Source organism: Mobula birostris, chromosome 31, assembly GCF_030028105.1.
Source record: "Mobula birostris isolate sMobBir1 chromosome 31, sMobBir1.hap1, whole genome shotgun sequence".
NCBI classification, from domain to species: domain Eukaryota; kingdom Metazoa; phylum Chordata; class Chondrichthyes; order Myliobatiformes; family Myliobatidae; genus Mobula; species Mobula birostris.
In genome coordinates, this window is record NC_092400.1 from 35,695,906 (window position 1) to 35,713,356 (window position 17,451).

Genomic DNA, 17,451 nt, shown 5'->3' on the forward strand with positions numbered 1-17,451 from the left:
CAACAAGATCATCCATCTTATTCCTTATGCTGCGTGCATTTAAGTAGAAAACCTTAAGACCAGTATTTGGTATTTTTCGCTTTGATTTCACTGCAACTTTATTGCACTGCAACTCATCCCAATGGCTACAAATTTAGCCCATCACCTGCCTGTCTTTCCTGACATCTTTACTGCTCACTATCTTAGATTTATTTCTGTTTTCCCTTCCTCCGCTCTGTCATTCGGTTTCCCATCCCCCTGCCAAATTACAAGCATAATTTAAACGCTCCCTAACAGCTCTATTAAACTTTCCCACCAGGATATTGGTCCCCTTTGGGTTCAGGTGTAACCTGTCCTTTTTGAACAGGTCATACTTCCCCCAGAAGAGATCCCAATTATCCAAGAATCTGAAGCCCTGCCCCCTGCACCAGTCTCTCAGCCACGCATTCATCTGCCTGATCCTACTATTCTGGCCCTCACTAGCACGTGGCACAGGTAGCAATCCTGAGATTACTACCCTGGAGGTCCTGCTCCTCAGCTTCCTTCCTAACTCCTGGCAATCTCTCTTCAGGACCTCCTCCTTTGTCCTATCTATATCATTGGTACCAACATGTACCAAGACAACTGGCTGCACACCCTCCCCCTTTAGGATATTCAGGACCCGATCCGAGACATCCCGTACCCTGGCACCTGGGAGGCAACACACCATGCGGGTATCTCTGTCAGGCTCACAGAATCTCCTGTCTGTTCCCCTGACTGTGGAATCCCCTACGACTACCGCATTTCTCTTCTCCCTCCTGCTGTCCTGCACAACAGCGCCAGACTCAGTGCCAGAGACCCAGTCACCGTGGGCGTCCCCTGTCAGGTCATCCCCCTCAACAGCATCCAGAACAAGATATTTGTTGCTGAGGGGGACAGCCACAGGTGTGCTCTCCACTATCCCGGCATTTCCCTTCCCTCTCTTGACAGTGACCCAGTTTTCTGACTCCTGTAGCCTAGGGATGACTACCTCCATGTAGCTCCTGTCTATCACCTCCTCACTTTCCCTGATAAGCAGTAGGTCATCAAGCTGCAGCTCCAGATCCCTAACACGGTCTGAGGAGCTGCATCTCGGTGCACCTGGCGCAGATGTGGCCATCAGGGAGGCTGGAGATCTCCCAGGATTCCCACATCTGACACCCTGAACAACGCCAAACAGACGAACTTTTTAAACTGTTAGCTCATACCGTTAGCTGTGAGAGCCCTGCTGTTCCTGTCTGTCCGGCCGATTTGCGAAAGGGGCGGGGGGGGGGGGAAGAAAAAAAGAGTTGGTGCTTCGCTCCCGCCTCTTCCTGTTTACCGCTGAAGCCCGTTGAAGCCAAAGCCCTACACTCTGCTACCGCTCACTCTGCTGCCCGCTGTAGCGTGGTCTCCTTTGTAAACTCTCCAAGTTTATGGAGCGGGATGACCGGCTCTTTTCCCTGATAGACGTTGGTGAGCAATTTTGTTTGCTCAGCATGTTTCTTTTCTCTTACAAATTCACAAATTATTAGATTTTTTTGTTTTCCATGGTACAACTTGCCTTTGGTGAGAAATGAACTCAATTTCTGAATGGCCAACCTAACCAGCATGTGATACCAATCATTCTTCCTGCTCTGACGATATATTTTTTTAAATTAAGATTGCAGACATCCTAGACAGCCATGCTGCCACTCTTCAGCGGAAAGCAGACAGGGAGGTTTTCTTTATGAACACGCAGAGTGTTGTCCAGTTGGTACAACGGTGAGTAATTAATCCTATGTCTTTTTTAAGTGATTACAGAAGATCGGTCTCCTGTAAAGGTTTTGAACTCTAATAACCCATTTTATATCTTAGACCAAAAGACCATAAGGTATAGGAGCAGAATTAGGCCATTTGGCCTATCAAGTCTGCACCACTATTTCATCATGTCTGATTTTTCCTCAGGGCCTCAAACTCCTGCCTCCCCCCCAGATCCCTTCATGCCCTAACCAATCAAGAATCTATCAACCTCTGCTTTAAATATACATGAATACTTGGCCTCCACAACGAGTTCCATAAATTCACTACTGTTGGCCTAAGACTTCTTGAATTTGACTTTTGTAGTTCGAAAGGTAAATCTGTAATCTGGTAGCTGGTAATCTCATCTGTTGTTACCAAATTTCTGCTCATGCTATTGTGCATAATATCGCCAGAGGTCAGATTGGTTTATTAAGGTTGTCATAGCCGGGGGTGGGGGGGGGGGTGGTATAGGGAGTAAGCTCCCACTGCCTACTAAATGCTCCCAATGGTGTGTGCCTCAAATAGCCTCTGACAACTAAGCCCAGCTCCTGGCCTTCACCATGTGGCTTAGTGACTAAGCCTGGCAGAACCATTTCTACCGATAAGAGATGGGGCAAAGGCAGATTTATGGTGCCTTAAAACCAGTCACTTTGGGCAGATGGGGCTCATCAGCCGTGGCTGACAGCTCATCTAAGAGAAGGGAAACTCTGATCTCAAACCTCCGCTGCCTTGTGGTAATACCCACTCATGGGGAAGGCTTCGGGAGTAAACCCTAAGGAAGGACCTGGAGCTGGCGTCCCTAAGGCAGTCCTACGTTGAGCTCAACGCTGACTGGCAACTCCTGTGATGCTGCTGGTGCCAAGCTGTATCGATCTCTGCCATTGCTTTGTATTCATCAGCTGTGTGGAGAGAAGGAGTCTGTCGCATAGCCACAGCTTGCTCTCCGTATCATACTGTCCTGGCTTGCATTTCACACAGGACACTCATCTCATCTAGGATACTACCCCAACCAACTGAGACCTCACTTTATTAAGTTTTCTGCCAATATTACTTCTCTTCAAATCGATCTCTTCATTTTATTTTTTGATGGATGAAATTATATCCTTGAGGTATGAAGTAACACCTCATACGCTCTGTTGTAAATCGGGGAAAACTGGATCACTGTATGTGTAGATATGACCCCACTGCCACCCCTATTCTTTATTAAACGTTCTCCCTGTTGGTTGAAGACTGCAAATTCAGATGTTGTTTTTCAGATTTGCTTTCCATTTTAGTTCCTAGTCTATAATTTAACATATTTTTTGCAGCATGATCTGGTACTGACTGATACAACATTACCAGAACAACAAGAAATATAAATTGGTTTGTTTTGCTTTCTGTTGTAGGTTTCGAAGTGGGATTCGTGGACACATGAAGTCAATTGTTCTGGACCTGTTGAGGAGATATTTGAGTGTTGAAACACAGTTCCAGCAAGGTAAAAAAAAAGCTCCTTTTGACTTGGATCTGAGTAGATGAACATGTAGTGTATGACCTACTGAAACCAGACTAAATTTATATGTGCTTCATTTTAGCTGAAAAATCTGGTGTGGTGCTATTCTGATGCAGTTGCCTTCCACCCACCCCCACCCCCAATGACAAAGCTCACCTCTACCAGTAAATACTTACTGGATTCACCTTGGTGAACACTGCTAACATTTACTGATATAATGTATTATCAACATTCTAATGTACTAATTTTTGCTGAGATTTTTCCTTTCTTTTCATTTCCCCTTCCCAATGATGACCAACTCTTTGGTGTAAGATGAGCAAAAATATGCATCTCAGCAGCTTTGCCACTATTATGTGGCCAGACCATGTGAGTTGCATTCTGGGAATTTAGTTAATATTAATATCTGCACTTGTTTGTGCTATCACCGTACTGATTTGTTCAGCCTTGACAGTACTTTTGTGTGTTTGAAGTCACATCTTCATGTATTTCAAGCATTCTAGAATAGGAGTATCAGATATGGGAGCAGAATTAGGCCATTCGGCCCATCAAGTCTTCTCCACCACTTCATCATGGCTGATTCAATTTTCCTCTCAGTCCCAAGCCCCTGCCTTCTCCCCATATTCCTTCACACCCTGATTAAACAAGAATCTATCAACCTCTACCTTAAATATACACAATGACTTGAGCCCCACAGCCGCCTGTGGCAATAAATTCCACAGATTTACCACTCTCTAGCTAAAGAAATTCCTTTCCAACTCCATCTTAAACAGACATCCCTCTTTATTGAGGCTGTGTCCTTTGGTCTTAGACTCCCCCACCATAGGAAACACCCTCTTCACATCCACTAAATCGAGGCCTTTCAACATTCGATAGGATGAAGTGAAGATTTTGGTCGTACTCTTGGACATTCTATACTGGGCAGATGCTCAACAGGCTTTTTCCTGAATATTCTGGAACCATTTTGGGACAGGGAAACATAATTTAAACACAAAACATCATCATGGGTTATAAAAATGTTTTTATACTTAAAATGGCCCCCATTCTCTCCCCTAAGTGTTGCTCTCAAATCGGTTGCCAGCCAGTGACGTAGAGTTTCCAAATGTTCATGTTCCAGCTCATTATGACAAATGTGTGATCAATCTGAGGGAACAGTTCAAACCCAACATGACGCCTGTGCTCGACTGCATCTTCTCTCATGCGCAGGTGGCCAAGAAAAATGAACTGGTCATCACACTAATTGTGAGTACTGTAGCAAGAGCAACTTGATTACCAATTTATCCACAGCCTTGGTTCTGCATGCACATTCCTGGATCAAGGAAAACAGATGCCTCTAGTCTGAAATTGTAATTTAACGTTCACTAAAATCTTTTCACCTTTCTTCAAAATCTCAAAAATGATTTGAGTAATTTTTCTAGTTCTGGACAATAAGCAGATGAATAAACCTTCTCTGAATATTCTACGTTTTTCCTTTTAATAGTTTTAGAATAATACAGGATGGAAATTTTCCCTTTGGGCCAGCTTGTCATTGCCAATCATGCTGCCCATTAACCTTGTCCCATTTGCCTGCATTTGGCCTATATGGCTCTTCCGAGAGTCAGGAATGACAAGTATTCTTAATTCTAAGATTTTAATTTAATTCTGAGTACAAACAAACATACAGATACTAAACAAACTAAATAAGGAGCTGAGAAATGGTACTAAGGGGTGTAAGGCAAAAGGAATAAAGGAGAAACCAAGATGGTGCCTCTGAAATATCTGTCCCTTTCATAGATAAGATAAGAGAAATTCCTGAGATAGGAATGCATTAGTAAGTAAGCAACATAATTAAAACAATTACATCAGGTGGGTAATGTGCTAGTGCTTAGCCAATGAAAAATGAGAAAGGTGAGAAACCGTTAGTTTAGTTGTTATACCGCTTTCTGCCATTGAGTGTGAAAAATACATGAGTTTGTTAAAAAGTTCAAATCTTTTAAAAAGTTTTGTTAAAAATAGTACGAAAAATTAAGTAATACTTTATAGGAAAAGAAGTATCCACGCGATAAGGGTGATGCCATTTTACACCCCTGGAGTTTGCTGATATCCAATCCACTGAAATACATCAAATTCCATTCATATTCAAAGTCAGTTCCAATCCAGGTATTCCTCTTCCATTATGATCAGTCATGGGCCAGGAATTCCCCCCAAAAATATTGAGGATGTAATATTCTCCAAGGAGACATTGAGAACTTTCTTGAACCATTTTCTTAGTTTTTTTGATAAATCCTTCCTATCCTTCTGTGTCTTGCTCATTCAAGTGCCTCTCCAGATGCCGCTTAAGAATTGATATTGTTCCTGTCTCTACTACCATATCTGGAAAATCCCTCCAGATATCAATAACTTTTCATATGTAAAATTTACCCTTCAGATCTCCTTCCTTTCACCCTAAACTTCTGCCCTTTGGTTTTAAACGACCCCTGCTGCAGGGAAAACACATTGAGTACCTTTCCTATCAAATTGAATATATCTCGATCATGTTTTTTCTCAGCCCCCTGTGCTCTGAGGAAAGTAGACCCAACCTACTCAGTCTCTTGTTATAACTAATACCCTTGAATCCAGCTAACATCCTTGTCATCCTTCCTGCAAACTCTGTAGCTTAATCTCATCTTTTCTGTAGTGTAGCAACTAGAACTGCACATAGTACTCTTCATGAAGCTTAATGAACTCCTTGTACAATTGTATCATGATGTCCCAAATCTTGTATTTGATGCCATGGTCAATGAAGGCAAGCATGCCATCTTCCTTCTTCACCACCCTGTCTACCTACAGTACATTACCACTTTCAAAGAGCAGTCTATTTCAGCCACAAGTTCAACAACACTTCCCAGAACCTGCCGCTCATTGTATATGTCCTGTCCTGGTTTCACTCACTAAATGCATCACTTTGCACTTGTCTGAGTTAATACCATCTGCCACTGCTTTGCACACTTTCCCAGTTGATTAATATCCTGTTATAACCTTAGACAATTGTTTTCACTGTCCACTACACCACCAATTTTGGTGTCATCTGCAAACTTAGTAACCATTCTGTCTAAATTATCATCAAAATCTTTAAGACAAGCAGTAGAGGTCCCAGCACCAATTCATGCATCACACCACTGATCACAGACTTCCAATCTGCGAATCACCCCTCCACTACCAGTCTATGGACATAGAACATAGAACAGTACAGCACAGTACAGGCCCTTCAGCCCACAATGTTGTGCTGACCCTCAAACCCTGCCTCCCATATAACTCCCCACCTTAAATTCCTCCATATACCTGTCTAGTAGTCTCTTAAACTTCACTAGTGTATCTGCCTCCACCACTGACTCAGGCAGTGCATTCCACACACCAACCACTCTCTGAGTAAAAAACCTTCCTCTAATATCCCCCTTGAACTTCCCACCCCTCACCTTAAAGCCATGTCCTCTTTTATTGAGCAGTGGTGCCCTGGGGAAGAGGCGCTGGCTATCCACTCTATCTATTCCCCTTATTATCTTGTACACCTCTATCATGTCTCCTCTCATCCTCCTTCTCTCCAAAGAGTAAAGCCCTAGCTCCCTTAATATCTGATCATAATGCATACTCTCTAAACCAGGCAGCATTCTGGTAAATTTCCTGTGTACCCTTTCCAATGCTTCCATATCCTTCCTATAGTGAGGCGACCAGAACTGGACACAGTACTCCAAGTGTGGCCTAACCAGAGTTTTATAGAGCTGCATCATTACATCGCGACTCTTAAACTCTATCCCTCGACTTATGAAAGCTAACACCCCATAAGCTTTCTTAACAACCCTATCCACCTGTGAGGCAACTTTTAAGGATCTGTGGACATGTACCCCCAGATTCCTCTGCTCCTCCACACTACCAAGTATCTTACCATTTACTTTGTACTCTGCCTTGGAGTTTGTCCTTCCAAAGTGTACCACCTCACACTTCTCCGGGTTGAACTCCATCTGCCACTTCTCAGCCCACTTCTGCATCCTATCAACGTCTCTCTGCAACCTTTGACAATCTTCTACACTATCCACAACACCACCAACCTTTGTGTCGTCTGCAAACTTGCCAACCCGCCCTTTTACCCCCACATCCAGGTCGTTAATAAAAATCACGAAAAGTAGAGGTCCCAGAACAGATCATTGTGGGACACCACTAGTCACAATCCTCCAATCTGAATGTACTCCCTCCACCACCACCCTCTGCCTTCTGTAGGCAAGCCAATTCTGAATCCACCTGGCTAAACTTCTCTGGATCCCATGCCTTCTGACTTTCTGAATAAGCCTAGCGTGTGGAACCTTATCAAATGCCTTACTAAAATCCATATAGATCACAGCAAGCTAATTCTGTTTTATTTTGTGAGATGTAATTGAGATTTTGATGGGCTAGCAAGTCATAATTAATGAGCCATGTTTGACAATCAGTCTAGCTCTTTAAGAAATTGAGTTCATATTTGGATCATTGTTTCCTTGGTTAATAGTTTCAGAATTCAGTAAGTTTTTTAAATGTTTGATATTTCAACTTCCACCTCAATAGTTAAATCACTTAATATGTTGTACAAGATCTTTAAAATATTAGTTAAACTTTTGCTTTGTCCTCTGCTTTGCTGGATGTGAGAAAGCTTTCCCATCTAATTGGATCTCCAGTTTACTGTCATTGTTATTGTATATCTGAAATCCTCTGGAACTGATACCTGACTACTTTGTGGGCAGCTTTCTCTGAGGTCAGCAACAAGTGCTCTTTCTGCTGAGGTTCTGGATTCTGCAAATACTTTGGTGTTAAAAGGAGCAATAAAACTGCATGGCATGATGTGTGACTGCCTCCTGTGAATTATCCAATGCCTATGATGTATTTTATTTCTCATGTTGATTTAGGATCAGCTTTGTGCCCGAGATCCCACACTGACAGATGAGCTGATGGTGATTTTAAATGAATTAACACAACTCAGCCGAATGGAGAACTCTAAGGTAGCTCTGCGATCCAGGCAGGTGAGAATCTGCAGCACTGAGAAGGATTAAATGTTTTACATTACTTTACAAAAGGTAAAAATCCAGGTAGTCCAGCCCTCTTCAAACTCCAAACAACCAAAAAAACCGAAGAAACAGAGCTTGAGAGAAACCATTTAGTCTTAAAAGAAGACTTTGAAAACTCGTTTTGAAAAGTGTTAATGTGATATAAAAATGGCTCTTTCATTTACCCTTATCATGTATATTTCCCTGTGTTGCTTGTTCTACCTTTCCTTATCTTTCCAGGCTAATATCTACTCACCAAATGACAAGTACACTCTTTTCCCTTGTCTTACATCAGTGTTGCCTGTAACTAGCAGTTATCATGCTCAAAAAACTGCCCAGGTGTTGATTATTAATTCTTATTTCCTCCTCCTGTCGGCTAATCTTCCTTTTTTGGTAAACTCAGATCTCGATGTGAGTTAGAAAGATGTCAGGCCTAGATGCATTTTTCTTCAGCTTGCGTGGGCTATTTTTGACAAATGATATTTTGTCTAGTTATTGTGGCAGTAAGTTTCAGTCTGATACCAGTCTGTTTTCTTCTAAGTAGGCTGTTTGTTGGTGGCAATGAAATGAAAAGGACTTTTTTAGAGCATTACAGCACAGTACAGGCCCTTTGGCCCATGATGTTGTGCCAACCTTTTAACCTGCTCCAAGGTCAATCTAGCCCTTCCCTCTCACATAACCCTCCACTTTTCTATCATCCATGCACCTATCTAAGAGTTTCTTAAATGTCCCTTATATATCTGACTCTACACCAACCCTGGCAGGGCTTTCCACACAGCACCACTCTCTACTCCCAAATTAATCTAACCCTTCCCTACCACATAACCCTCCATTTTTCTGCCATCCATATGCCTACCTAAGAGTTTCTTAAATGTCCCTAACGTATTTGCCTCTACAACCACATATAGCAGGGCTTTGCACACACCCAATACTCTCTGTATTTAAAAAAAACTCATCTCTTACATCACCCCTATATTTTCCCCCAATCACCTTAAAATTATGCCCCTTGAATTAGCCATTTCCACCCAGCTCCTTTCCAAAGTAACTTTTCTTTGGTACTTTCAGGTTCTGATCGCATCACACTTGCCTGCCTATGAGCTGCGACATAATCAGGTGGAGTCCTTGTTCCTGTCTGCTATTGATATGTATGGGCACCAGTTCTGCCCTGATAATCTAAAGGTATGTACGTTATTACAAAGGTGTGTCTGTGATTATAAACGTGTGCCCCTGACCATGGATGTGTGTCCATGACCATGGAGGTGTGTCCGTGACCATGGAGGTGTGTCTGTGACCATAGAGGTGTGTCTGTGACCATGGAAGTGTGTGCCGTGACCATGGAGGTGTGCCGTGACCATAAAGGTGTGTCTGTGACCATAGAGGTGTGTCTGTGACCTTGGACATATGCTGTGACCATAGAGATGTGTCTGTGACTATGGAAGTGTGTGTCTGTGACCTTGGAGGTGTGCCGTGACCATAAAGGTGTGTCTGTGACCATGGAGGTGTGTCTGTGACCATGGAAGTGTGTGTCTGTGATCTTGGAGGTGTGTCCGTGACCGTAGAGGCGTGACTGTGACCATGGAGGTGTGTCTGTGACCATGGAGGTGTGTCCGTGACCGTAGAGGTGTGTCTGTGACCATGAAAGTGTGTGTTTGTGACCATGGAGGTGTGCCGTGACCGTAGAGGTGTGCCGTGACCATGGAGGTGTGCCGTGACCATGGAGGTGTGTCTGTGACCATGGAGATGTGTCCGTGACTGTAGAGGCGTGACTGTGACCATGGAGGTGTGTCTGTGACCATGGAAGTGTGTGTTTGTGACCATGGAGATGTGCCGTGACCATAAAGATGTGTCTGTGACCATGGAGGTGTGTCTGTGACCATGGAGGTGTGTCCGTGACTGTAGAGGTGTGTCTGTGAACATGGAAGTGTGTGTTTGTGACCTTGGAGGTGTGCTGTGACCGTAGAGGTGTGTCCGTGACCGTAGAGGTGTGTCTGTGACTATGGAAGTGTGTGTCTGTGACCTTGGAGGTGTGCCGTGACCATAAAGGTGTGCCGTGACCATGGAGGTGTGTGTCTGTGACCTTGGAGGTGTGTCTGTGACCATGGAGATGTGTCCGTGACCGTAGAGGCGTGACTGTGACCATGGAGGTGTGTCCGTGACCATGGAGGTGTGTCCGTGACCATAGAGGTGTGTCTGTGAACATGGAAGAGTGTCCCTGACCATGGAGGTGTGACCCTGACCATGGAGGTGTGTCTGTGACTATAAAGCTGTGCCCATGACCATAAAGGTGTGTCTGTGACTGTAGAGGTGTGTCCGTGACTGTAGAGGTGTGTCTGTGACCATGGAGGTGTGTCCGTGACCGTAGAGGTGTGTCCCTGACCATGAAAGTGTGTCCCTGACCATGGAGGTGTGTCCGTGACCCTGACCATGGAGGTGTGACCCTGACCATGGAGGTGTGTCTGTGAACATGGAGGTGTGTCCGTGACCGTAGAGGTGTGTCTGTGACCATGGAGGTGTGTCCGTGACCCTGACCATGGAGGTGTGTCTGTGACCATGGAGGTGTGACCCTGACCATGGAGGTGTGACCCTGACCATAGAGGTGTGTCTGTGACTATAAAGCTGTGCCCATGACCATAAAGGTGTGTCTATGACCATGGACGTGTGTCCGTGACTGTAGAGGTGTGTCTGTGAACATGGAAGAGTGTCCCTGACCATGGAGGTGTGTCCGTGACCGTAGAGGTGTGTCTGTGACTATAAAGCTGTGACCCTGACCATAGAGGTGTGTCTGTGACTATAAAGCTGTGCCCATGACCATAAAGGTGTGCCGATGACTCTAACATTGAGTTTCATTTACAGTTTATCCAGTTATCAGCTTTCCCTGCATAATTTCTTTTTTCATGTAACTGGAAGACCTCTGTGTAGATTGATTTCTTGTGATATCGGGATAACTTCTTTGTGTCCCACGAAATCATCCCCAAGCTGTTGCTCTCTTACAGTGAAATGTGTTAGGTTATACTGCTGACCATGAAGGTGTGTCCGTGACCATGGACGAGTTATGATAGTTTGAAACAAGTAGATTGAAATGAGGCTGATTGATATAGTTTTCCTATTTCATTCTCCCTTTTTATTTCATCAAGTTTTTTTTGACTAAGCAAGTCTTATGGAAATATGTATTTACATAAGTTCTCCCGTTTATTTTTAAAGCACTTTTCAAGCTATAACAATAATAATAACGTGTTTGACATTATTCATTATTGACTGGTACGCTATACATTATATTACTTATGGACTGTTGGGGTGATCACTGAATATAGAGTACTATGATATGGGTTAAAACAGAAAATCAATGTGGAGAAACATCTTATGGACAGTTCTCAGGATGAGAATTTTTATGTTACCCAAGAACTGCCTGTAGATAATTCTAAATTCAATACCACCAACTCCATTCACATAGACAGTTAATGCATTGTAGCAGACATCCACAAAGTAATTAAACAGAATCAGCAAGGTTTTATGAAGGCAAATTGTGATTGCAGTTGTAAGCAGCAGAGTATATAAATTAGAATTAATGGGTGTAACACATAAGGTCGTGGCTAGGGGCACCATCAGGCCAGATGTTTTCCTAAAGACTGATCTTAGATCCGCAACAGCGACTGGGGGTTCAGGTGCATTGGAGGTTGTCAGCGTGAAGGTTGTGTAACCCTTCACAACCAGGCTCAACCAGCACGTGCTCGTCTAGGGGAAAACAACTTCTGGCCCCGCCAAACTGAGAAATCTCGTTTGTGTGGATGCTGCGTGATGTGTTGTCCGGTTACAAATCCGCACGCAGACAGTACACCATATGCAATTAAATGATTGAATTTTATAAATCTTAATCTGAATGTAGGGTTAGTAAAGAAAATAAAAAACAAAAGGGCCCATTTTGGAGCTCACTGAAAAGGCCATTCATCAAACATCGATCTCCTCCGAGCGTTGCCCACCTTTGGACCCCCGCTCCCAGTTCACTCCCTCTGGTGGTCTTCCAGCTCCCTGCACACGCGTCTTCCTCCTTCTTCTCTCGCCGACCAAAGACCGCGAAAATCTCTCTTCCAGACTCACAAGAAAGAACAACATCCCTCTCATTGGATAACATACATTCCAAAGTCCCAGTTATCTCTAGTCATAACCCAAACATTGCTGCTACAGAGAAACCATTACATTAGCAGTGAAATCTTACAGCGTGTTACAGTTGTATCTCGGTTTCTTGTAAAAGTCAGGGTCACCTGATTTGAATGCTGCAGACCAAGTCATTAGGAGCAAGTGGATCTACTGGACTATCCATGGTTTTCAATTTGAGAACACCCAGATTGTCCTCAATGGTACCTAGTCCTCACACAGTAATATGCAGTATAAGTTAACATGAGTATAATGAGCAGATAGGGAGAGGAATGAAATATTATCCTTCAGGGTTCATATTCCATTGGCAAGGAGTTAATCATTCAGGACTGAGTTGAAGGAAAAATTCTTCATTCGGAATGGGATAAGTTCTAGAAATCTAAAACTCCTTAGTCTATAGATGCCTGATAAACAAGTATATTTAAGATGGCGATAAATAGAATTAAATGATGTAGAAATTTTGGGATGAGTGTGATGATTTCTACTTCTGTTCACATGTCTTAAGTCAGTAGTTTTAGGATGGAGTGTGTTGTATAGGGCATCGTAGGGTTTTGAAATTGAAGTTGGTATAGGCTGTTAACCTATATAACTTGATTTTAACTGACATGTGGCTGTTGTGTTTTACTATTTATTGTTATGTTTATTATTTAGTGTTGCGTTTGTTATGTTATGATTGCTCTGCTCCTGAGAAACGCTGTCTCATTCTGCCCTGCAGAGCTGATGTACGGTTAGAATGACAATAAATTTTTTTGAATATTTGAATCTTATAGAATGATGGAACAGATTCAAGAGGTTGTGCAGCACGTTACGACTACTAGTTATGTTTACTGCTGTGATAAAGCCTGACCATTTCTCCCCAAAGTCAAAACTATCCTGAAATTTCCCCCTTGCATGCCATTATGGTCAGATTTAGAGCAATTTTTTTTTGCTCGAACACCACTTTATTGCTCAGCAAACCGATAATTAAAGGGAAATTCCCACAAGGAATCCAAGATTAACTATTAATGCACATTAATAATTCTGCATTAACAAGTATTCTAAATTAATAAATATAAAATGTTACTTAAAATCCTAAAAGGTATTGAAATTAGTAATAGGTAATTTAGAAGTAATGACAAGAAATTATCCTTTAGTGCAAAGCACGGTTGTTTGGAGTAAACTTCCAAATGGGGAAGTGAATGGAAAAACTTGGGACCACTTAAGATAAAACTACATTCTACAAACAAATCCAAAAGCAAAATATTACCCATTCTGGAAATGAGAGTACAACTCCAAGTATTCCGGAAATACTCGTCGGAGCAAGCAGTATCCATGGGAAAAGGAACATTGCAGGTCAATGACATCAGGGTTGATGGGATCTCACAGGAAGAAGATAGTTTGAATGGCCTTTTGTACTTGGTGTAACCTTGTACAGTGTTTAGCTACAGCACAACAGACAGATGGCACAACTTGGTGTCTTTACTTGTCATACTGTTCTTGTATCATTATTTTCTTATTCATAGCAGAGTTGCTGTGATTTTATTAAGGGATGACTATGTAACTTCTCTAGTCTTGAGCATGAAGGCCATGGTTAAGTATGAAAGGTTAACCCTGGATTGGTGGACTGGGCACTGATTTTATTGTTTGTTTTTAGAAATTGATCCTCTCAGAGACTTCCATTTTTGATGTCCTTCCCAGTTTTTTCTATCATGCCAACCCAGTGGTACGGATGGCTGCTTTAGAGGTAAAATCGCTATTTACTGGATAAATATTTTAGATTGGATGTGTCATTGAATTAAAAGAATTATATTCTTCCAATTGTTTTCCTCAACACAATTTAAATGTAAAGGTTTCTTCTATTTTTTCCCCCTTTTAGCCTTCTCTGATTTCAAAAGTGGTCATCCCATTCTCCCCCAGGAAAAGTCCTTCTTCATTTGTTATATCTTCAAAACATTTCTGATTGCAACCCTTACCATAAGCATAAGACAACATATTGATATACTTAACAATCAGTACAAATTACTAAGTAGAAGATTATTCATTAATATGGGCGTATTCTAACGTTCGAAAGCAGTTGCCATCCTGTGATCCTCTAACTTTTAAATTTATCACTAGGCCGCCTCATTGGCCAAAAGCAAGTATTCTAAGCTATGTACATCTTATAGTGCATGCACAGTGTTGGCATACTGTTACATTGGCATTGGAGCGATAGCAAACAAATAAAACTGTAGATGCTCGAATCTGAAACGGAAATAGAAGTGCTGAAAGCACTCAGCCAGCCAAGCAGCACACGTGGAAAGAGAACACTCATTACTACAGGTCAGCAGCCCCTGCTCCAGAACAAAGTGGGAGGTTTACAGTTTTACAGCAGGCAGAAGAGTAAGGAGTAAAACAAAAGGCAAAAGAGATAGTTTATGGTAGATCAGATGATAAGGAATATGTGTACTGACTATTAGCTAGACATTTTATAGAGTGTGGCTGAGAAAGTGGCGTACAAGAGGAAGCTCAAGCACATGTGGACTGAGCACAGGTGCTTCACAAAATGATCACCAAGTCTCCAACCAAAATCAGTTTTAACATCTTTGGCATGCAACAAATTTCACGACATAAGCCAGTGATATTGATTCTGATTCTGATTTTGACTCATCTTGGCACTTTGTTTCAGATCTATGCCAACTCCTCTGTTATCCATAAATTGGAAATTGCTTAGAAAAGAGAGCCTTATATCTTTCCACTCTCATCACTCAATCTCACTCTCTTTAGTCTTCGCTTGTTAAAACCAGCAGTAATAACATCACTTGCCATTCCGACTCTTGTCTGACTTGATGTGTGCACAGATCTGTTATGGAAGCCTGAGTAATGGATCATACTGGAGAACCCAGTTTGAAAGAAACTGCATCTTTTTTGCTTTATCCTTCCATATGTTAAGAAAGCCTTTGTCTATTTTTCCCCATCCTGATCAAAAAGGCACAACAGCGCCTTTATTTCCTATGGAACATCAAGAAAGCTCACCTCTGTCCCAGGATACTGATGGACTTTTACTGCTGTACCATTGAGAGCATACTCACCAACTGCATCTCAGTGTGGTATGGCATTTGTCCCATATCGGACCACAAAGCACTCCAGAGTGTGGTGAAAACTGCCCAGCTGATTATCAGCACCCAATTGCCCACCATTGAGAATATCTACCATAAACACTGCCTGGGCAGGGATAAAAGCATTATCAAGGATGCATCTTACCCTAACCATGGACTTTTTACTCTCCTCCCATCCGGTAGGCGCTACAGGAGCCTCCGCTCCCGCGTCAGCAGGCACAGGAAGAGCTTCTTCCCTGAGGCTGTGACCCTGCTGAACCTCACATCACAGCACTAAGCAGTATTGCACCCATATTGTACTGTCTCAGTACTTTTATATTTGTGTGCTGTAGCACTTACTTTTTATTCACAGTTATTTTGTAAATAACACTATTCTTTGCATTTCTGGTCAGATGCTAACTGCATTTCATTGGCTTTGTATCTGTACTCGGCACAATGACAATAAAGTTGAATCTAATCCAATCTAATCTAATTAATGCTGCTTATCCAATGCTGTGTGTCTGTGATACTGCTGCAAGTAAGTTTTCATTTCACCCATGTATGTACTCATGTATAAACTTGACTTTGACTTTGAACTTCTTTAAACTAATAGCTCTGTTTTGAGACTTCACATGTTTATTGCTTCAGTGCTGTATCTTGAGATTAGTGATTTCATCGCAGAGGTTTCAGTTTACCAGCTCATGAGAAAACTTCCCACATCTTTAAGGTTTATGTGCGTAGATCATACATCGCCTACGAACTCAACAGCGTACAACATCATCAGCTGCACAACGGTATTCGTGTAGTCGATTTCCAGTTTCTACTTCCATCATCTCATCCAAACAGGTATTGTCTGGTTTAAGTTAAAATCTCTGTAATAGATTAGTGCTTTGTTAGTTCTTTACAGGACTTTTATGGTTCTCTTGGGCCAAAAATATTTTCTCTGGTCTGCATTCAGATAGTTCCTGCAAAGTGCCAATATTCTGTATGTTGGCACAGCCTGCACAACTATACAAGAACAAACCATTCGCTGTTCCCCTGCAATTATGATTGATTTGTTGAGATATGTTAAAATTGTGGATTGAGATTCATTAAAAAAACTTATGGACAGCAAAATAGTTACTTATAACAAAAAAAATTATTCAAAAGCACTAATATTAACAACTAAACTGAGGTCTGTGGAACACTAAACCAATCAATTAATCTCCTGATATCTTCCTCTTTGATTACTCACTTGCTTAAAAGTTGTAGTCCTGGTTGCGTTGAGTTGTTCTCCAATCTTGGCAATTTACTTGTAAATGTTTCGTCACCACACCAGGAGACATCATTGTGCACTGCTAATTGTGGTATGTCCTCTGAATGCTTAGCTTATACATCAATCAACTGATTGGTTGTCATTATGAAAACCCATTTGGAATTCTAGACCATAACACACAAAGTTTGTCACACAACCAGTCAGTGATGGGTCTTCCTCCCTACATCACAACTGAGTTTCTGTAATGATGACCAATCCGCCGATTGATGAATATATAAAGGCCAGGCATTCAGAGGACATGCTACAATTGATGATGTCTCCTGGTATGGTGATGAAACGTTTACAAGTAAACAGCCAAGACTGGAGAACAACTCAACCCAACCATCAGTCACTCGAGCTACACATTCTCAAACTTATTTCTAGTTGTAGCCCTCTTTGGTGCTGCATACTATAACGATCAGATAACATAGCTAGAATTCTGAAAGTGGTTACTTAAACTGATCATTTAGCTTAAAATTTATTTAAATCCATAAGTTGAATTGTATGTCCTTAACCTATTGCCTGCTGTTGCTTTATGTAAAAGGAGCAACACACACAAAATGCTGGAGGAACTCAGCTGGCCAGGCATCACCTATGGAAAAAGTACAGTGGGTGTTTCCAGCCGAAATTCTTCAGCAGGACTGAGAAATAAAGGCCGAGGAGTAGATTTAAAAGATG

At 42.1% G+C, this 17,451-nt stretch overlaps 1 protein-coding gene across 1 annotated transcript in view; it reads left to right on the forward strand.

Annotated features, from left to right (window-relative positions):
* acacb (acetyl-CoA carboxylase beta) overlaps positions 1-17,451 on the forward strand; it is a 169,683-nt gene that overhangs the window by 82,773 nt on the left and 69,459 nt on the right. The window contains exons 22-28 of the mRNA XM_072247887.1: positions 1,640-1,740; positions 3,144-3,232; positions 4,362-4,486; positions 8,137-8,250; positions 9,340-9,453; positions 14,060-14,149; positions 16,207-16,325. Of these exons, the coding sequence (XP_072103988.1) occupies positions 1,640-1,740; positions 3,144-3,232; positions 4,362-4,486; positions 8,137-8,250; positions 9,340-9,453; positions 14,060-14,149; positions 16,207-16,325 (752 nt within the window). The remainder of the gene's footprint in view (positions 1-1,639; positions 1,741-3,143; positions 3,233-4,361; positions 4,487-8,136; positions 8,251-9,339; positions 9,454-14,059; positions 14,150-16,206; positions 16,326-17,451) is intronic.